At 38.2% G+C, this 22,250-nt stretch overlaps 3 protein-coding genes across 5 annotated transcripts; all 3 read right to left on the bottom strand.

Annotated features, from left to right (window-relative positions):
• Positions 1-3,102: 3,102 nt before the first annotated feature.
• Positions 3,103-7,951, bottom strand: cd8b (cd8 beta). Of its 3 annotated transcripts, none has more exons than XM_051415628.1 (7): positions 7,707-7,951; positions 6,060-6,413; positions 4,739-4,825; positions 4,295-4,384; positions 4,044-4,077; positions 3,820-3,871; positions 3,103-3,711 (listed from the first exon to the last, which is right to left on the bottom strand). In XM_051415628.1, the coding sequence occupies exons 1-6, from the start codon at positions 7,759-7,761 to the stop codon at positions 3,853-3,855; spliced, it is 639 nt and encodes a 212-aa protein (XP_051271588.1). In that variant the 5' UTR covers positions 7,762-7,951; the 3' UTR covers positions 3,103-3,711; positions 3,820-3,852. The 3 variants fall into 3 exon arrangements, with proteins under 3 accessions (XP_051271588.1, XP_051271587.1, XP_051271586.1); XM_051415627.1 differs by having other exon boundaries at positions 3,103-3,738; positions 7,707-7,950; XM_051415626.1 differs by having other exon boundaries at positions 3,103-3,720; positions 7,707-7,938.
• A 3,228-nt stretch (positions 7,952-11,179) lies between these two features.
• zmat1 (zinc finger matrin-type 1) lies at positions 11,180-18,504 on the bottom strand. The gene is made up of 7 exons (XM_051415625.1): positions 18,359-18,504; positions 15,876-15,982; positions 15,706-15,789; positions 14,871-15,006; positions 14,409-14,702; positions 13,643-13,733; positions 11,180-12,723 (listed from the first exon to the last, which is right to left on the bottom strand). Exons 1-7 carry the CDS (start codon positions 18,495-18,497, stop codon positions 11,742-11,744), a joined length of 1,833 nt encoding a protein of 610 aa, XP_051271585.1. The 5' UTR covers positions 18,498-18,504; the 3' UTR covers positions 11,180-11,741.
• A 540-nt stretch (positions 18,505-19,044) lies between these two features.
• On the bottom strand, positions 19,045-20,885 carry gnrh2 (gonadotropin-releasing hormone 2). The gene is made up of 4 exons (XM_051414698.1): positions 20,396-20,885; positions 19,660-19,805; positions 19,479-19,562; positions 19,045-19,287 (listed from the first exon to the last, which is right to left on the bottom strand). Exons 2-4 carry the CDS (start codon positions 19,792-19,794, stop codon positions 19,249-19,251), a joined length of 258 nt encoding a protein of 85 aa, XP_051270658.1. The 5' UTR covers positions 19,795-19,805; positions 20,396-20,885; the 3' UTR covers positions 19,045-19,248.
• Between the last annotated feature and the right edge of the window lie 1,365 nt (positions 20,886-22,250).

Raw genomic sequence — 22,250 nt, 5'->3', positions numbered from 1 at the left:
AGTTGTGAAACGGAAACCAAGAAGAACAAGAGGAGTAAGTAGCAATAGAGAGCTCAGAAATGGAGACACTGAACATGTGCAGATGTGTGTACATCAATGTGTGTTTGCTCATATTTTCTTATCTTACTGCGACTTCCTGTCAGGTTTGTATATGTGAGTTTTGGAAAATGATTTCCGTATTTAATGTACCCTTTTAACTTTTGCCTATAGAGCTGAGGTCAGCAAATATGTCTGCTTGGATTATTATTTTTATTCTTAATGTAAAAAATGTAACATGGAACAGATGACTAAGGTGAATTCATTGAAAATATTGGCTCACTGTTCCATCGTATGTGAATACACTGTGTACAGGGTACTCATCCAGCGGCTTTGATTGTTAAATTAGATAATGTGTGACAAATTTGACCTTTAAAAATAGATATCTCTATATATATCTCTCTGATATCTCTGCGTACTTACTTACTAGCTTAAGACAGTTGATCCTAGCATGAGCTGACATATCACACAATAAGTTGTCTGCAGGATTTCACCACTAATAGTCTCACGTCATAGTATTTGTATGATTCAATACTGTTGCTTTACATTTACGTATTTGAAATCAGAAATGTTTACCATACATGTCTGACTGATATGCTGGTATGGCATTATTTAAGTGTAATGGATTTAAATGTAAAATTGCTGCATTTTACAGAACTGATCACAGACACACAGCATGCTGTGAATTGCCTTTAATATGCATTTTTTCAATAAATGTGAATTGTAAACTATTTGTTGCTGAAAAAAGCTGAGGAGAAACAAGCATTTCTCAATGTAAGTCCCATATTTCACATGCAAACTGTCTATTATCACATTAGCCTATGTGTGAATTTATCATGTGAAATGGTGTTTCATGTACTGAATGTGGTTTTTTGTCATATATAACAGATTTTTTAAAGTAAAAGCTTACAGTAAAATGTTTTTACAGGCAACTGTGCTATAGTTCTACATCTGGCACATATTGTGCTTCTCTGTCTTTAATGTTTGTTTCTCTGAGATTAGCTGACTGTATTCTGTTGATCTGGTAACAGAAATTAAAGTTACAAGATACCTTTAGAGAAATCCTTATGCCTTCATGTATAATTTAGCTAACTTTAACAATGATTAGTATAGGGTGTATTTATTACATTTTGAATCTTTAAACATTAATAAAAATAAACACAAGGCTTTCTCTCTTTAGTTTTAAACTTTAAACAGATAATTTAATTTGACTATAATGATACATACATACATACTGTGTGTATTAATGAAAATGACACACAATAGTGCTTTACAAAATATAGTGTGTATAGTTTGCCATCTTTACACGTGTTTTATTTTTTTACACTGTCTTGTGTTTTATGCACACGCACTGCTCTATTTGTAATCGGAAAACAAAATAAATCACTACTCTGTATGAAACATCCTACAAAACTATTGCTATCTGGATTCCTCGTTTCCTTGAATTGATGAATGTGAATAAATTATTTCCTCAAACGTCGACTCAGAAATATAATAATATACCATACATGCAGTTGCTAGTTTGTTAGGCACAGCTAGCTAATACTAAACTTGTTTAATACATTAGGCCTGCAATAAATCCTACCCTCATAAAGATTCTAATATAATATATAATATATAACAGATGTTTTGGAGGCTGTCTTTGTGGTGCTGGTGAAAATATGCTGCCTTATCCTGAGACATGGTTCAGTACTTTTGTCCACCCGATGACTGTAGCTGTTTCTATTAAACTGGCAACTGAATGTAGATTTGTTCTACTTTGCTTTGATTGTAGATGTTAATTTAATTTAACCAGTGTTAATTGTTAATATTATAATTGACGTGTCTCAAAATTCATCAAAATGTGTATGTAATGTGATTTTGTTGGTTGTGTCTATAGCATATCTGTCCGTCCTAGGGGAGGGGTCCCTCTTCTGTGGCTCTTCCTGAGGTTTTTTCCCTGGTAAACGTGTTCTTTTGAGGGCGTTTTTCCTGACCCTTATCGCAGGTCTTAGGACAGAGGTTGTTGTACGTTGTATAGATTGTAAAGCTCCCTCAGGCAAATTGGGCTTTTGGGCTCTATAAATAAAATTTGACTTAACTTAACTAACTGTGCTTGACATGTTCATTTAAATTAATACATCCGCACCCTGCCCACACAAACATACATTATTCAAAATAGTAATTTTAATAAATTTGGTGATGGAAATGTATTATATGACATACTGTCTCAAGTTTTCATTAAAGTTTTATCCTCATTGTATTCTCATTTTATAACTGTACCGCTCTTTCTGTCTTCCTCCCTCTGTTTCTCTCTGTCAGCGTTTGTGGTTAGGTCTGTGGTGTTTTTGTGGTCTTTTTGTTTCAGACTAGATGAAGTGCTCAAAGCTGAAGTATAATGATAGCATCTCAGTGAACACAGCTCAGTCTCTCCTCTCTCTCCAGCACACAGGAAAGGGTTGCGCACACTCCATGAGACCCGAGCAACCACCAACTCAGTCGTTTCTTTCAACTCCTCCATCGCACAGGTGTGTGTGTGTGTGTGTGAGAGAGAGAGAGAGAGAGACAGAAAGCAAGTGATATGCACTTCGCTATAAAACAACTTTTTAGCCTGTAATTTAAGATTAAAACAATAAAGCTTGTTGGCACATACTGGAGGAAGTTCAACAGAAACTGAATATGATGCAAGTATACGCATCAAAGGTAAGAGAAGAAACCAAACTCTGTCACTCACCTACTCAACTTCCGCTAAACACAATATTGGCAATCGATGTACAACGCCCTCTCCAAAACCTCTTTCATACACCTGCACAGAAATCTTTTAGATGTGTGACAACACTACAAACACTTTGAAACATAGGACTTTTTAGTTATCTGTGCCCTAGTTATTGGAGATGCATTCAGCGATTGCAAAAGTGCCCTTGAGCAACTGTGTCAAACACTAAGCATCATTAATCTGTGCCTTCGGAATTAATCTGTATGTACAGAGGCACTGAATTTATGTAAAAAATATAATGTGTTTATAGATGTGTTTAATAACAGATAATACAGTAACTTTTACCATATATAGAGAGTCATCACTTTAAATGATTGGAAATATACAATTTTATTGATTTAACAGAAATATGGAAATAGAAAAATGTACTTTACAGTGCTGTTTTCTTCTAAACAGATGATTCTTAAAAATTGAGAAAACACTTAAAAATGCTGTGAAACACAAAAATACAAACAATTACAAAAGAGAGCAAAAGGGAAATGGGAAAATACTTCATTTCAATTTAGCTGTTTTGTGGCTTACATGCTTTTATGTATAAACAGATAAGGTTTGGGGAGAGAAACACTACCCTGTTTTGTTCTGATTTAACAATAATCTAAAAATCAAAGCAACTGATCACAAACCTGCTGAGCTGAAAAAGCACCTTGATTAATGATGAAGTTATCTGGATATTGTTAACTGATAAATCAAAAATATTGTTACATCACATAGCCTCGATCTGAAGTTGGTATTGCTCTGGAGCTGTCTCGTAATCTATGTATAGTACAATATGTTACATGTTTACTGCTGTTGAAAACACAAAATTCTTCTCTGACTGAGTGCATATTTCACTGTAAATAAACCCGACATGTTGTTAGCAGAATAGATCTTCAAGCTGAATCATATCCCTCTGTCCACTGGACGTCCGCTCAAGTGAAGCACTTCAGCCACTGCAATCACAGAAGCAACTGTTAATGTGTATGAAAGATTTTCATATCCAGCATACAATTCATATTTTATATATACAATTACACACATAAGGTACATACGTTGAGTTAAACATAGGCTGTAGATGCAGTGCTTTAGGTCGTATACTTATTCCTAAATAGAGAAAAACAAAAGAAAAAAGATTAAAGTGTCAGTCAATTATAGTACATATGGTTGCAGAAGCAAGATTAATCAAGGAATGTGAAGAATCCAAACATTTTCTCTGGATTATAAAGGAAAAAACAGCTCTTTTCACCATTTACAGTAATCTTAGTAATATACTTACTTTGCAAAGTGATGCCGACATTTTTTGGGTAGCCCTACGAGCAGGAACGTATTCAAACAAAAGAAAACACGTCAGCAATAGGATAAAATATTTTATATTTATTTATTTTACTCAAACACCTACATATCAAAGTTAATCCAACAGTTTAACAAACCATTTGCTGCACTGCTTGATATAAATATCTGCGAAAGGTGTACTTTTCCCTCTCTGACTTCACATTATCTAGCACACTAAACTGGAGGACTACTCACTGCTGAAGTAGTACAGCGTGCAGATGAGCGCAAGAGCCAGGGCCGCAATAAATCCAACCGATGGCCACAAAATCAGGGAGCCACAGTCATCTGGAGCAAACACACAACATATATAGTACACGGTTTTATCTAAATGTATTATAGCTTCTTGCATTGTAGCCAGGTGATATCATCAATCATTAGATGGTTACTCCTTTCCGTACAACCTGTTATTTCATTGTCTGTACAAACTACCTCTTTTATTGCCTTTACATCATCACAATCTGGTGAAGTGCACAACATTTATTCCCGGTTACAATACCTATAGTCACAGACTAAAGTGTTTATACATCACGAGACACATATAAAGTTAAATTTGTAAGCAGCAGAACATCATACAAATTACGCATTGCCACAACATACAAGTGCTCCTAATACTTCACAGAAAACTCCTTAATAACTTACCCTGTGAAGTATTCTTCTTAGGGCAGCGACAGACTGGGATCTTTGGCCTTTTGGGTTCCGTCTTAGGAGGTAATGTTGGCGGGATCACTGTCAGGTAAAGCCCAAACAACCATAAAGACAAGTGATAACTAAACAGCAGTAAAACAAGGATGTAAAGAATATTTACATTAAGGGGGGATCCAGAAATTTCGATATGTAAAAAGTTACCCTGACTAGGAACTTATCAACTGATTCTCTCCACAAATGCATCATGTATATTGTTTATGTGCGTGTAACTCTTCAGTATAGTCCTATTAGGCCAGTGGAAAGTTCTTCTACATATGTTTCTCTTTAGCTCAAAGACATTGAATAAACTTGCCACAGGCATCTAAATAGACACCATACACTCCCCCATTGGAATTGTCTTTTTTTCCATGATCTGGAAACTTTTTAATTCTTATTTTACTCATTTATTGTCGCCCAGGTAGACAGGCAACACCATCAAAAGATGTGCTCAACCACTATCCAAAGTAACATCGAAACTATAATATTTATCATGTAATGTTACCTTACATGTATACAAGTCTCAACAAAAGCTGTGTTGTGTGCTACTGAGGTTGTTTAGAGCAGTGATTCTCAACCTGGGGCCAGGGGACATCAGGAGTCCTTGAGGGAGTTTGAGGGAGTCTTCAGAAAAATTGAGAATTTTACTATTATTTAATTGACTAAAAGTTAGCGAGTGTGTGTATAAGAATGACAATTCTGTTCATAAGTTTCACAGACTTCAGAGTTCTGTGAATCAACAGTACACAGTTATGGAATAATGAGATCTCATCAGACAGGGATCCTTGAGACTACATTTAATCATATCAAATACGGGTCCGCAGCCTGATGTGTATCAATTTGAGGGTCATTGACACCAAAAAAGGTTGAGAACCACTGAATGTCCACTAACTATATGTGGTTGTAATCCACAACCAATAATTCAAAAGCAATAAACACAGAATCCAATGAGGTAATAGTCACATTTTAAACTATTGTTAATAAATAACTTTAAGGATAGTTAACAGAGGGACATACTGTGGAAACATGAGAAAATGTGTGAGACAAAGTTACCTTTATGAACTCAAACTCATCTTCATTGTACAATACATTTTAATATATAATGTTAGGTGTCATATTGCACAAGATTTAAATGCAGAGGTTTGAATCAGGAATTTAGCCCCTTTAATAATTAAGTCCTCAGTCTACAACCTGAAATCGGAGAGACGTACCAAAATGCTCCTAACTGCTTGATATTTAACTGCTGTAAACGAAACGCTTGAGATTTAAGCATACAAACCTCCCGGCTGAAGGAAAGTCCCAAGCTTCCACATTTCTGCCATTTTCCTGTCCTTAAGAACACAAGAATACATCCCTCTGTCCTTTTCTGTCACATTGCGGATGCGCAGCACAAAGTTCGTTTGTCCTTTCTTTTCAAATACGAATCGTGCTTGGTCCACATCTTTCTCATAGCTACTACGGCCTGCGTTGTTGCATTTTCCTAGAAACTGTACTTTGCTTTTATCGGGAACACTGTGGAACCAGTAGACAGTGTCACATTGGAAGGTACCGCAGTAACAATCAATAGTCACTATACTGAGGATCTCAGGATAAAGCATGACGGCCATTTCTTCCTGCAGTATCACTTCCGAACCTAAGGGTGAAAACAGAGGGATGTTTGAGAGAGAACACACACGTGTAGTACATTGAGCAACTCCTACGATTCAGTCACATATTATTAAGAATTGGTGCTCTAAAACACTTCAACAAAGTCAAAACCCATACTCCCAAGAATTGTGTATTTTCTCAAAAGGGTCAAAAGTCTTGATTTGATGTTTCAGGTCAACTTGTCAATCGCTTAGTGTTTATACAGGTTTGAGGAAAACCGTTAAGCAACAGTGAATGTCTCTCGTGCTTAAAAAAAATTAAGATTAATTGCAAATTAAAAGCCACATCCAACTAATCGTACTTCAACTTTAGGCAAAAGAAAGTACAAATGTAACTAGCAATATGGTATAGAAACACAGCAACTATCACCTAAGTGATGCAAGAATGGAAATACAGCCAAACTATGAAGAAACTTCTTGTACATATTTCAAACTCTGTGAAGGTGACATTTTGAAATTGCTACGTGAGGAGAGATTTAGCATTCATGCAATGTTGAAGGGATGCCTTCACTGGAAGAGCTATTTCATCTGTTTTTATCAGTTCCAATGCCTATTTTGTGCATTTTTAAGTCAGGCCTGTCGGCATATGCCTGTTGCAATCACTAGTCTTGAAATATCTAAATATAAGCAAACATTCAAAGGTCTCCAGTGTGGAAAGGTTAAGGCGACATTCAATAATGCACCAAATCGATTTAGTCTTTATCAAATTAGTTGCGCTATACAGTACGAATACGATTATTTTCAAAGCCTTGATGGAGATACAATAAAGAAAAAAAATCATAAATTAAATGTATTTATAAAATTTTAATTTATATAAACCTACAGCAGAACGCAAACAGGTAGTATATTGTTACCCTCATAATTTACCATCACTAAACCCTTAATCCAGATTGTACATATTATATTGCTCTAATTACATAACAGTATTAATAACTTATACCAGTATAGCTGTACAATTCTAAGATATATAATTATAGTACTCTTGAAGGCTGCCATTACAGTTTTAACTAAATGAACCGAAGGCCACGGCATTGTACTTGATCTGTCTGTCTCATATGTTGAACTATTAAAGACAAATTTTACCTTTCAGCACAAACTATTGTTAGGACTGAATGTGATGACTGTAGTAACGTTAGTCAAGTTAAACATCAGACAAGCTTCAGTTTAAGTAAACAACAACACACCCCTCGCTACAGGCCCCTGACTAAGTTATGATGTTGAGAATGCTGGAGTCTAACAACAACATAAAAACAACAAACAGAGAAATGTAGTGGTCTTACCTGATCCTGTCCTCAGCAATACTATCAACAGCATCCATGCCGGCAGTGGGATCATTTTGTCCGGTCGCCAGTATCTGTACGGCTGTGTGAGTTTTGAGTGGTAGCTGAGGGACGGAGCTGATACTTTCTTTTCCTGCTATCTATCTGTCAGAGATGATGGGAGGAACTGAGACGACGGGGCCCTGAGTAGTCAAGGTAACACCCCAATGTGACACACACAGGGCCTATCAGAGTGGGCCATAAGTCAGCCAAGGGGCTTACACACACACACACACACACACACACACACACACACACACACACTACTGAAAATGTGTCTAAAACATAACTGCCAGAAAGGGTATCATATATAAAGCATAAAGAAATGCTAATTGTCTAATTCAGGCTTTCTCGACTGTGTTCACTTAAAAGGTATATACCCAACAAATAACCTCAGACAGGTGGGTTGTTCAGGAGAAAGATGCAGTACAACATACACTGATCATGACAAACAGCTGACATGATGCAACATATCAAGCAATAAGAAAGTTGTATATTGCCAGAGCAGCTGTTTGCAGTGCTGTGGTCGCTGCCCAGGTGCGTGACCTAGAGCTCAGCAGAGTCCTACATACGCTGCTTCATGCTTCACTGCAGAGCACGGAAAGGGAATACCAATGTGTGGAGCCGATACATAAGGTATTAAGTGGAAATGAAGGATCAGTGATTCAAACCCTGATCTACAATGCTGTAGATTATTGCAAAATATCGTCTGGTGTGTGTAAGCAGCTTCTTCAGTTCTTTTTTATAACTTGGGGTATAAAGTGTATGAAGACACTCCTTGACAAAGCAAAACCTGGGGATATTTGTTTGTGACAGACTGAGAAATTGAATAAAACAGTTGAATAGTGAAATCATTCATTCTGACATTGGGACTGAATATATTTCTGTTATTTTAACGAACTGAACTAGTTTCTTTCTTGTCATATGAAAGCTTAGATTACAAAAAAACAAAAAGAAATTGAGACATTTAGTTTCTAAAAATTCAAAAAACATAGAAGATTAAATAGATAAAATGTAGCAGAATGTCTTCACTCTATCCTAAGTGACAATGCGGGGTGACGGACTAACTGGCATGTGAGTTAAACATCATCCGGCAGTTACAGACACGACACGACACGACACGACACATGAAAAGACGACAGCAATGGTTCACTTTTAGACAAATCTGACTTTGGAATGAGTCAATTTGTGCTGCAACTATCAATTCTTTTCAGCATTGGATAATTGTCTATTAATTGATTAATTATTAAGTCTATAAAATGTGTGAAAACAGAGAAGAAAATGGCCTTTGCAGTTTCCAAGAGCATAAGGTGACATCTTCAAGTTGTTTTGTCAGATATCAGTCCAGTAACCGAAGGAACTTAATTTATGATGAAAAAAAGGATATAATAACATTTGGATAGCTAGAAATAAGGATTTTTTTTTTTTTTTTTTTATGAATGAAAATCTGTTTTCTATAAAATAATTGATTATCTTTGTAATGAATAGTTTTGGTTTGTTACAGTTAGTGGATATTTCAAACAATAAGGCTGATAAGATACACTGTACTCGTTTTATCAACCTCATCAATCACACCTAAAGACTGTCCGAGTGACATTACCATTTATGAGCAGCAACGACCTGTGGAGGTACACCGCACTGTAAAGTGTCAAAGAAGCACTTGAGATTTCCTTGCAGTTGATCTATCTTACTTAAAACCCTAATTTACTTTACTCCATATTAAAGGTAATATATCCCACCAGTTGTGATTTATATTGTATTTTGGGGACAGCCATTCTAAAATGAGGACTGACTGTTCAAAAGACAGATTATCCCTAGAAGCTATATTTTCCTTGATAAAACTGATGAGCTCTTAAATCTTCTGAGTGGTGTCTGTGGACTGTTCTGTCTCTGCGTTGTTTTGTTTTGTGTGTGTGTGTGTGTGTGTGTGTGTGTGAAAGGTTAGGGCGTAGAACAGTCTGGTGGGGGTCTCAAAGCGAGAGGATGTGGGAACCCTACCGCTCTACGGGGGGTCGAAGACCCGAGCGAGACAGGGAACGAGACCACAGGATTCTTTGAAAACAGGAGGTCTCAGGGGGCTTCAGAGCTGTTCTTTACACATAGCTGAGCTATAACGCCTTTGTTGGTCTCTCTACTCCGACGCTTTAAGTCAAAAGCTGCCTGCTGAGAAGTTTGCCTCTTACTTAATCTCTCTACTCCCCCCACCAACCTTTTTTGTTAAAAGTTGAGTATTTTCAGACAACACACTAACTTCATGTGCATGTTACTGTATGTCACAGATTCAGAGGTTTGTTTGGTTCTCACTAAAGAAACTTTTTATCTTACGGCCTTTACAGAACTTCTGTAGTTAACTATATTAACTGTTCTATCATTTGTACAACACTGGTACCTCAAAAAGTAATCAATCTGGCATTGAAGTCTTCTCAGCAATTAGTTGGCTCTAATAAAAACACTAGCAAGCTGTTTCATGCATGTTTTTGATTTACAACACTACTGTCTGGATTCTTGTGATACTCTGTTCTCCTGTTGCAACAAGCCACATAATGTGCACCATTCTGCACTAAGGATCCTAATGCAATCCAATATCTGATATACAGCAATCAACCAAACAAAAGCCAGACTTCAAAGTTAGCTGATATACTGTACATCAAAAACATCTTAAACAAATAAGTAATGTAATAAAAAATAGGACTTTCCTTTAAGGATATTTAATCTCTGGGTTAGTTTACCAGGTTTTCATTGAGCCTGAATCAAGAGTAGTTTGTACATGTTAAATCACCACTTCAGTCTGTTCTCAGTATCCATAGTGCCTGCAGACCTGAAATCTTCTTCTAGAAATCTAGTTTTTAGTAAAGCCAAACTAGCCCACTGTATAGTGCTGTCTAAGGAAAAAATTTGCAAAACTGATAAAAGTTGCAATGTGGTCCACAAACCACCTAGCTTAGGTTTTTATACTAGACCATTTCAAACAACTGTTGTTTGAGTGGCTCTTTATTAGTCAGGAAGACTGTTGAATTAAGATATTTACTTTGTCTCTTTTCAGTCACCTTTAAGTACCATAAACCTTTGTTCAATTCCTCACAGACTGCATTTCAACACGAATCTGAAGTTTTTTAAAGAGCTGTCCTCATTTGATCTCTTGCACCTGTCTGACCCCAAACACTTGATGTGCTGTTTGGATGAGACGATACATCCATGAAACATGCACATGCAGACACTGCACTGTAGACTAGGGCAATGTCTGAGCACACAACTGTTTAAAATTGTTTGGATGCGCTGCGGTTTGTGCAACAGGCAAAGAATTTGTTACAGCTTCATCATTATTCAGTCCAACATGCGCTCTACATGCTCTCTACATCTCTAATAGCTGTATTTCAGTGTGCTTCTGAGTGAAAGCACACAGCACTTCAAAAGAAATGAAATGACGAAGCTGCTAACATCTATGGGCTTTTATTTGCTTTACTGGTGCTCTGAATGAAGCTCAACAGCGCCAACCGCAGGCTGCCACAGGGTTCACAATCTATCAAATCCTTGTCAGAAGCACAGAAACATAATTTAACTTATTAATGTATTAGAGGTCAAAAGGACTTCATCATTTCAAATGATAGGCAAGAAAATAAAAGAATCTTAAATTTTACAGGGAACAATTATTAACAATGTGCAAAATAATTCAACAAAGACCTATTAAGTGTCATAGTGAAAAATAAAGCTATTATAGATGTAGATATGTGTGAGAAACCTCTCCAAACACTCTGAAATAAGAGGAATCCATTCATTCCTTACAAACACAAATTGACTAAACATGGCTAGCCAGCTAGCACACCTACAGAGAACACATTTGGGCTGTCAGTGCAGAGAGTAAAAACTGCTTTGTTAATGGCTATAAAGATTATGTTAATGTACAGTTTGAGATTTCCAATGTCATGCGTGTGTTCACTTCATGTTGTGCCTAAATATCAGCAGTTCAAAAGACTAGTTAAACTGGGCCGTTTGAGTTTAACAGCCTAGAATGGAGTCGTCCCACAGCTTCTCCTCTTCTGTCCTAGTATCTATTTTCTCTTTCGTTTTCTTCTTCTCTTTCCTATGTTTGGATTTAGCTGGCCCATCCTGTCCACCATCCCCTTGCTCAACGTTCATTTCAGCCTGAATATGCACTTCAGTTTCTTTTCTATTGTCCGTCATATCTTCTGCCATTAAATTGTCCATCACCCTTTCCCCTCCTACTGCCTCAAAGTCCTCCACTCGGGATTTCTTATCTCGTTTTCTCCGCTTGCCATGATTTTTAAACTTTTTTCTCCTCCTCTCTTCCTCTGACTCTCCGGATTCCCCCTTTCTCCTCTCCTCTGACTCCTTATCTCTTTCCCTCCTCCACTGCTTTCTCCTCTTCTCATCTTTGTCTGAGTCCTCATCTCTTGCCTTCTTGTCTCTCTCCCTCCTGGATCTTCTAATCCTCCTCTTTTTTCTGCGCCTGTTTTCATTATCACTGTCACTTGTGCTACTGCTATAGGAGGAGGAATACGAGGAGGAATAGGATGATGAGGTAATATATGAGGAGGAGCTTGACTGCTTTCTGCGCCTCCTTCTCTTTAAGGGCCGACTAGTGAACAGTGGGGAGCCTGGGCCTGGAAGGACTAGAGGAGGGCACTTGTAATCCAAGCCGTGGGATGGCCAAGGGGGGTCCTGATATGGAGGATGCCACCGTTCAGCTGGGTTGTAACAACCAAGGCGGGAGTGATGAGGAGTGTTAGAGGTGGGAGGGAAGTTGGGAACAGGTCTGTTCAGTTCTATGTTGTCACCCTTGTTTAATACTTGCTCTTCTTCTTCATCTTCCTCATCCTCGTCAGCCAGAGCATGAGCTTGACCAGTCTTAGGGGTGAGTCCACGAGCCTTCTGAACCTGAATGTAATCTGACAGTTCATCTGCAAATGTGCTGTAGTTTTTTTGTTGGGAGTTGCACAGGTCAACGACCTTCTTCTCTCTGGCCAAGAAAATGTAAACAGGAATTATGCTGATATCACAATTAATGTGTGGGCTGAAAGCCAAAACATGAGCCAGAGGCAACATAGACGTTAGGTGACAATATAACTTTTTCACTGCAGCCATTTTGACATGAAATAGTAGGTTAAACACAGGTGTTACGATGGTTTTACTTAATTAGTTTTATTGGTAACATCTGCGTTTAACTATATCATGTCAAAATGGCTGCTGTGAAAAAAGTCTGTGTCAATCTGATTCGGTGTATCAGAAAATCAGTGAATGGTGCTTTAGAGCCTGTCCACACAAATACGCGGCCTCACCCAATACGATGTTGTTTCGAAAAAAAATCTCTGTAAACACGGCATCGTTTCCAGAAATATCTGCATTCAAACGGGTTCACAGAAACGGCCCAAAGCGCTGTAGTACATATGCCAGGCCTGTATGTGGCGCTGTGACGCCGCCACACCAATACACTAAAACCGGGAGAGAACCCATGGAGCATGCGCTGTTTACAAACAAGTAGTAGTGGTCCGCCATTGTTGTTGTTGTTATGACGGGTCTAGCTGTGGCGGCTGAGGTTAAAGGCTAGAGAGGTGGGGCTAATACGTCGTTTCGGAAAAAAATCTGTTTTCGCTGTCCAGACGGCTCCGAGCAATCCGGCGTTTTCGGATTTTCCCACTCTGGGACCCGTTTCACACCCCGAAAACGCCGTATCCATCTGGGGCCGATGCAATAAAGTATTTATCCGGATTCTAAAAAAACTTATTTGTGTGGAGGGCCCCTTAATCTAATCAAAGGTCTACAGAGGAAAGTTTGACATGCAGTGTAGCAGAGATTCCATTTTCAGTGCAGTATAAATTATGACACGATGACAGTGGACATGTTTGACAGTGTGTTTGTCATAAAATTCTCAATCTTACCTTATCTGGTGTTTGTTTCCCTGCATGTGAGCTTGGTACATCTCCACCGAGTTAAATTGCACGCTACACATCTGACACGTGAGGGAGTTGGCTGTAGGCAACAGAAAGAGGGTGAGGTGGGTGAGGTGGGAAAGGAGGGAAGGTGGCATAAACCATCAAATAATGGCTTACAAGCACTTAAATATACAGTTTGTAAGTTTCTAACTTGCGTCAAAATAATAAAATAATGCATTTGGAAGTCTTTAAGTTTTCTCTACCAAGAATACCATGAAAAATGTACACCATGAGACCTACGGTTAACGTTCTGTGTAACTGCACAAAGTTGATAACTAACTGAAACTCTGCCATGTTATTATCTAGCATAACCACAGTCAGATTAACTGCCTCTTGTCAACGCCTGTTTAATGTCAGACAGTTATAAAGCTAACACCTACCTGCTAATCTCCTACCTTCCAGCTAACTCTGATTGGATGAAACCTTCATAGCTGAGGGCATTTGCCGTTTCAAATATCAGTGTGATCTTGATCATTTGGGCTGTATTGGGCTGTCATACTGTTACCAGCTTGCAATGATTTTATTTGTCACCTTGAATCTCAGATAGATTAATGGACACTGGGGTATAGTGTGTCTAACAAAGGACAAATGTGTCTCAAGAAATATTTTTCATCACATCAACACTGCCTTATAAAATACACTCAATAGTGTAATGTGCAACTGCATCCCCTTGTATGACACTGCTTAGCTGAGAGGCGGGATCCTGTGTTACCTTGTTGGACATCATCTCCAAGCTCTTTGAGCAGCTCCTGTCTGCTCTGATTCCTCTGGTGTTTGCGTCCATTGTAGTGTTGCAAAGCCATTTGGGGATTGTTGAAGGAAGCAGCACACAGGGCACAATACTTGTTTGGGTCTTTGAGATCAATCTCGGTGCTGGGGGTTTCTGTGGTAGCTGTCGGGTCCGGGCGCTCCTCCACAACATCCTCTGGGGCTGATTTCTGGTCAGCATTATCGGGATCCCGAGTCAGACTTGGTAAAGTATGCGCCTCTGCGTACCTGTCTATAACTGCAATGAGAAATCATTAATTCAAGTTAATTTTTGTCTTTGACCTTCTGAACTGAAGCTGACCTTCAGTAGACAGTGGAATCATACTTTCAACAAACTTTACTGTTAATCTGTAGATATTAAAACCCGATCACTATAATACTTTTGCATCACACAACCCACACTTGCCTGTGGGTTGAAGACCTTGTTTACGAAGATTTTTTGCATGGACTTTGCCTTCATAGTGTGATCTTGCCACCACGTGGGAACTAAACACCATGTTACACAGCTCACAGAAATGGTCCTTATCAGTAGTCATGGTCCGCTGCAAAAAACAGGCATGAAACTGGGATGTCAAAAAACAGATATATGCTTCCTGACTAGGGGTGTAAGAAAATATCGATATATATTGTATCAATATTTAAATTTAAATCCCCAAGTGCTATACAGCAGTGTTGTAAACTGAGGACCTTGATGTTGGATGTTATATGGACTGTAGGCTTTCTATGCCTTTTTTTGACTGTGACAGCTTGAAAGAAAGGAACGGGGGAGGGGACGACAGGCGGGAAATAGGCTTCAGGTTGAAATCAAACCCGGGCTGCTTGAGTAAGGACTTCAGCCTTAGTACATGGGATGCAAGCTCTACCAGGTGAGCTACTAGCTACCCAGAGTACTTTTTAATTCAGATTTTATGCATATGGGGGTTAGATTTTTAATAACTGCAATATATTGCAATATACTGAACTGTAACCCTGTATCACGATGCGTATTGTAGCTGTAAACTTTTGCCCATACATAGCTCTAATCCTGATATAATATGTCAGCTGAAAACAATGAATAAAGAAGAAATAAGGAAGACGTCTTAGACCATAGCACTAAAGCTATGACCGTAAGACTCCTTACTGTTATGATGCTTGCAGCATTATGGTTTATGTTCATTTGTTTGCTACACTCATTGTTCGTCTTTACAGATTGAGATTACACCTAAATGTGTAAGGAATAAAATCTCTGAATGAGTGCTAACCTGGGGTCCTGTGGACTCTGTGTTCATCCTCTCGGCTCTCTTGGCCTGCAGGTACACCCTGAGTTTCTGAGCATGTTTCTTTCCCTGCAGTGGGGAGGGACACGGCAGACATTATTACAAATGCTCCCACAGCAAGAGTTCCATGACTAGTTCTGGAAAGCAGCGCACACCTCATAGTGGGACAACCGCTGAGATTCAAAGAGCAGCACAGCCTCGCACACATGGCAGTAGTCGTCAGTGAGGAGACCCTTTAGTAGCTCCTCTTCGCTCTGGTCTCCTGTGAGGCAGAAGGTACGGTCACCATTACAATTAGGCCACAGTGAATTTAGTGGAAGATTATTTAAGTATGAACAAGGAAGGGACTATTCATTTGAGAGAAATTAAAAGCATATTTAACTTTTTCACATACATAATACAAACCTATGTTAGATATAACTAAAGCTCTGTTCAAGAGCTATATTAAATTAAATCTGACTGATGCTCTTGTGTCTCCGCACTGGTTTCTGGTTTTTCTCTAACCAAATTAGTTTTTGAAACATTTGTAGCTGCAAAATAAAAAAATCTAAATTAAATGCTAATTTATAAACTTTTCCTTGTAACACTTCCTGTACAATAGAAAATGCAGTATTTTAGATGAATTGTATAAATTTTACTGAATTCCACACTCCCACGCCCTTGAGACCATATTTAAAGCAAGGCAATATCCATTGTCCAATATAATTTATATATTGTTTAACAAAAGTATTACTTGGGATGGCAGTAAACTATAAGGTCCCTCCGTCATTACATTTCAAAGAATACCTGAATTTCCATAAAAAAATTATTTTTCCCACTCAACACCAACCTCTTAGTCCTATGCAGCAATACTGCTGAACACTTGTATCATATATTGCTACAGTGTGAGAAAATTAAGGTTTCATGCTAGACTGCTTTCATTGTGCTTGTCCAATATCTCATATTAATTTTTCACTGCACTTTTTGTATAGCATCAATAAAAATGATCAAGCTCTGCTCACTTTCAGTTTGAACTTGATTATTTAGGACTCAGATTTTGGTAACATGTTGCAACATCTCTGTGGATGAATAATCCTCATAACAGCTCAACTCCTTGGGCAAATAGTTGATTATGGGTGTGGCTATTTTTCTAAAAATGTGATGAAGCAGTGTGTGAAGTGTGTCAGTTTAATTCTTAGAGATTCAATTAAAATGACATATGATCAATCAATTTACATCAATAAATATGGACGAGGTAATCTGTGAAAATCTATTTATTTACATCTTTGCTGGCTGCCCTGATGCAGTATGCTGTACTGAGCTAATCAGGGGGACATGAATGGTAAATATGCTTTTATGACTGGTGGTGAAATTATCAGTTGATCACTCAATTAGTCTAACAGATTAATGATTTTAAATTAATTACCTTCATTTATTTTGAGCAACAACTATTTGTTAGTGTCTCATCTGCAAAGATGTGCTTGACGTTCTTTATGATGATAAGATGTCACTGATAAATCATTGACCAGATCAAACAATTATATATATTTATCAATACTGAAAATGACCATTGCAGCCTTATCAAGTACAAAACTGAGGTTAAGTAAGTCACTGGAATTAAGGACCATGATGGGATAATTTGAGAGCGTCTACTACTCCACTGTAATACAATAAAACAATTATACACTGAAATACAGAATTTCCCTCTGTACCAATGTAAAATAATAATAATACAGCTCAAATAAACTATGTACTGACATGAGTAAAGCAATGTCTAAACACTGTATATGCTGTCTGCTGATACATTTCAAATATTGTACTTACCAAATGATAATCACACTGGCAGTTAACGAGAAAACAGAGACTGTAGGTACTGTTTCTCAAAGTATGTGCACGAAGTTTGTATAAGAGAAAATGTTTTCTATTCACACCCTTATATTGAACTTATTTTATTCTACTGGTAAGCGGCGCCACCGAGTGAGGATCACATGGCCTTTTTTTCACGTTAGACTGAATGACACTTCAGCTGATGAGCTCTTTGATCCTAAAAAACTAACATCCAACCTGAGAGTACTTTTTTCCACATTTTAGACTAGTTTGTGTACTGCTTCATTGTACTGCAGTTAATTTCTTTGACTGGTTAAATACCGTTATTGTCTAAGTTACCATCTATTGCCAGAGAGGGGGTAAAATTAATGTCACTCACTATGTAGGATCAAGCTATTTGGTGGCCTACGTTCCCAAAACACGTGGCGTGTTATGTGGCTGATTTAAATGGCCAACCAGCTGTCTGGGTTGGGGACTGGAGCTTTCAGACATTACCTCGCAAGACAATTAGCAACTGGCTAACCACTTCCGGACCTGGAAAACGAGCAACCTCTTCACTTTGTATATACTTCCATTATCAGGCTGGTTTAAGTATTAAAATGGTGTTTTAGTGGGCGATACCTTTTTTTTTTACGAGTTATGTACGCACAGACCGGTATATATAATACTGAGCAACTCCTCACGTTAGACAGTTGACATAGCGTATTTAGCTAAGGAGCTAACTTAGCTCATCCGATTGTTGAGCTGGCTAGCTAGTTAGCTAAAAAGCTAACGTTGGCTCGGTAGGTAGGACGCCGTACGGCTGAATTTGCATGTTCTAGACAAAACTCACCTTCAACCTGGGTACTATCTGTTTTAGTGTTTATTACTTTGTCAGCATCTGTGACAGAAGCCGCGTTAGGGGTACTAATAGTGTTATTTTGAGCGTCTGACTCTGCAAGCAGCGGAGAACAGACACCTCTGTCGTCCATCTTTTTTCCTAGCTGTTTGGTGCATGCGCAGTGGCGCTGTACTGTACTAATGGCGTTTGCTTTGAAGGGATAATCCGTCTAAGGATAATCATTATAAAAGTATCTTACCTCAATCAAACTCAGTGTATGAACTTACTGGACTACTCTGGGTTTTCTTATTATTCAAATTGATAAATACAGTGTTGAAAGTTTCGTAGCTTACATTGTTGACCCTTTTTTATGAAAACCCTAACAAGTAAATGTAAAATTAAAACCAATGTAACCCCCCCCCCAAAAAAAAATAACTAAAATTCCAGTATAGTGTATTTGTCAATAGGCTGTTTTTATTTGTTCCTTTCTAGTGGCCCAGTCAGCCACGACAGTAGGCCAGCATGCACAATACCAGGACCCTGAGACCAAAACAGCTTATATAATTCAACCATCATGAATTTTATTATTGTTTTGCTACTTCCACAACAACTATGGTTCCTACCATTCCTTTATTTACTTGACATTATTATACACACTATGCCATAGACAATTTTGGACACCAAAAAATGAAAGAAAGTTAATATCAAAATAGGTACTTTATTATGGGACATTGTAATTTCAACATTTGTTTGCCAATGGGAAAATTCATGTAATGCTGGAAAACAAATTTACTGACAACTCCATGAAATAGACCAGAACAGAGGATCATCATAAAGTTGTTTCACACAAAGACAAGAATACAGAAGAAGAGGATAGAAAAGCAGTATAGGCTGGAGAGCTGTCACTTCCTCTTCTGGAGCTCTCTGGCTAAGGCATCCAGCTGTGAAGAATGATACAGTACAACATGATAGTCAGACACACTATACACTATGCTTGTAATGTACAGCTATTGTACAATGTTTTGCAGTTATGTCCAGTGTATAGATATGTTGGGCATTATGTCAACAAGGTGGCATCTGTGTACAACCTGCTCCCATACAGCACAGGATCGGGTACCGTTAGTCCACTTACAATGATATTTCTCAGAACACTCCTCCTCTGGGGTCTCAAATAGCTGCATTCTCCTGCCTCACACAGCTTAATCTCCTCCGAAATCTGAGAAACAGAGAAGAGTAAAGAGGTAAAGAACATCTACATTCTCAACAGGAAATGCCCAGTGAATGAGAAAACACACACAAACACTGATCCCAACCTCTGAAGTGCCAAAAGAGTCCAGTTCCCTCTTGCCTCCAGGGTACCAACCATGGGACCAGTGCTGGGCGTTGGACAGCTGAGCCCCCACACATAGAAGCAGCCCAAACAGTAAAACCAGCCGAGATACACACATGATATTCCCACCTAAAGGCAGAGATGGACAGTGAGTTAGCTCTGAGTATAAGAGGCTTTATTGTCTTTGATCCTTTGGTATCTGATTTAGAAAATCTAAACAAATTGCAAAGTGTTTACATGATATTCATGTAAATTGCTGTAATTATATTTTCCATCAGTTGCTTGGCATCCTTGATTTTGCTTTTCGTGCAATAAAAAGCTTAATAGAGTTGACCATATAGCAACAATATCAAGACATTCAGGCTAAGACACAGTACGAGGTTTAATATTTGGACTGAATTATTTGACAGTAATTTTTTTTCTCATTTAACCGTAGTAAAAACAGCAACACTGGCCATCATTTTTGGGACTTTCAACATTCATTGCCTGTTTTCCCCAATGTCCTGCTGTGATAGGCCAAATGTCAGGCCAAATACTGAAAAATGCTCATAAAAATATAAAATCAGTTTAGCACGAGAGACAACAAGTTTCGGGTTATAATAATCACCTTCTATTAAAGCTAGGTCTCCAACAACATCCACTGTAATATTAAGATTACCAGTGTATATTTTAGACAGAATACAGTAAAGCTATGTAGAAGTGTAAGTAAGTGTCCTTACCTTCGTCTCAACTTTGTCACTTCAGGTGTCCCAACGTCCCACCAGGAGCTCTCTCTGCTTGTCCTTCAGTTGGTCAGTTTCTGAACGTATCTCACAGTTCAAAGTGTATTACTGTTGAGATTCTCTTCAACCTCGTCCTCCTCCTCAATATATGTACCACTCTAAATAGCTCCCCTCCCAACACACATTTCTATTACCAATCCCTAATGGTCCCGCCCATCACTGACCCCACTGGTCCTTCTGTCCCCTGTGGTGAAATGAACAGTCCCTGGGGACAAGAGGTCAGAAGACATGGCCAATTCCAATTATCACCTGTAAACAGCATTGGCCCCTGGGATGCTCATCTGCTCACATGTACCACCCATATCCACTTCCAAATACTGCCACTTTCGCTGAGTAACTGATTTAATTCATTCAGTTACCAGATAAATGACGAACAGTATCATTCATGTACACTTTTTCTGCAGCACACAGACTTAAAAAAGAAATCTCAAAACTCTCAAAAATGTATCAAAAGTGCCCAGTGCCAAGTCAATATATATAATTGAATATATATTCAAACATAACTCTATAGTCTAATAGTCTGGGCACTTCTTTGACTAACAGTATTTCTCAGATTCTCAGATCAAACAGTAGATCCTTGTCAGGAAATAAAACTCAATAGTTCCAATCTCCTCTCTTTTTGCACCGGCTTTGACCACAGTGACCCATCACACATCCTCCCTCTAACCCAGACGACCCTTCAGTCAGAGGAAACACAGATGACAAGGGGAACAAACACTGTGGACTTTTGCCCAGGCCACTGATGACATCCCTCTCAATTAGAGAGGAGGAACGGTATTTCCTTTTCAGAGTTTTAGATGCAGAACCAGTTGTTACTCAGGCGGTGACTGGCAGCGTGACGTCCTGCTGTTTGGTTCCAAGGATTGGTTGAAGCAAGATGGCTCCATGATGCGTCACTGATGAGACATGATCCCTGCTCCCAGACTCACCTGTCTATGTGAAGCAAGAGTAAAAACCTCCTCAGAAGTCTGTCAATGAACATTTACAAGTTTTACATTATACTGATGGGTGGCTATATTGTTATCTACCATTTTGTATTCTCCAGCACACATTCAAGAGATACAAACCAATTGTAAAATCATGTTTAATGTTAGTTAAGTTTAGTTTATTTCAGAGGTCTGACCATCATGTCACCTTTTTTTTGTCCTGAGCTTTGACAGCACTAATTCAATATAACTGATAAACTGAAAAAAAAAACGAGGGAATAGAAAGTGAAATGGAACAGTGGGGAGAGAGAAAAATCTGAAGAGTTGGCAAGCATAGGATGCATCTTTTATCATTCCTCAGAATGAATTCAATGAGAATTCTTCAGAAAGGCTAATAGATAATTGAAATAGTTATGATTATAATAAGTTTGCTTTCAAATCAAACATCTTAAGAAATTAGAGTATTGTTGCAATTAGTAGAGTGGCCTTTAAAGTCATTGTTTAGATTTATACTGGATATCTTTCCATCTTTCTATCTATAGTTTGACATTCCTGCTGAGTTGGTAGACTGCTGCACAACAAAACCCAAAGAAACTGTAAGCCCACCGAGCTGAATAATATCAGATTCATTCAATAGCGATACCATCGTAATGTAAAGCTAATGTGTCCTAAAATGTATTCCAGGTATTACTGTCCACAAAAACATTTCAACAGTAACCCTAAATTATTTCCTGATTAATTATTTAAAGACAAAGAAAGCACATTATTTGATCAAAGGTGAAAGGTTAAACACTGAAAACCCTTCAAGAGCAACACTGAAGAGGACAGCCTGATCTATAAGGTACATGAATGATTGGCAATTATTT

Source organism: Dicentrarchus labrax, unplaced genomic scaffold (genome assembly GCF_905237075.1).
Source record: "Dicentrarchus labrax unplaced genomic scaffold, dlabrax2021, whole genome shotgun sequence".
Classification (NCBI taxonomy): domain Eukaryota; kingdom Metazoa; phylum Chordata; class Actinopteri; family Moronidae; genus Dicentrarchus; species Dicentrarchus labrax.
This window is presented reverse-complemented; position numbering and strand designations above follow the sequence as displayed.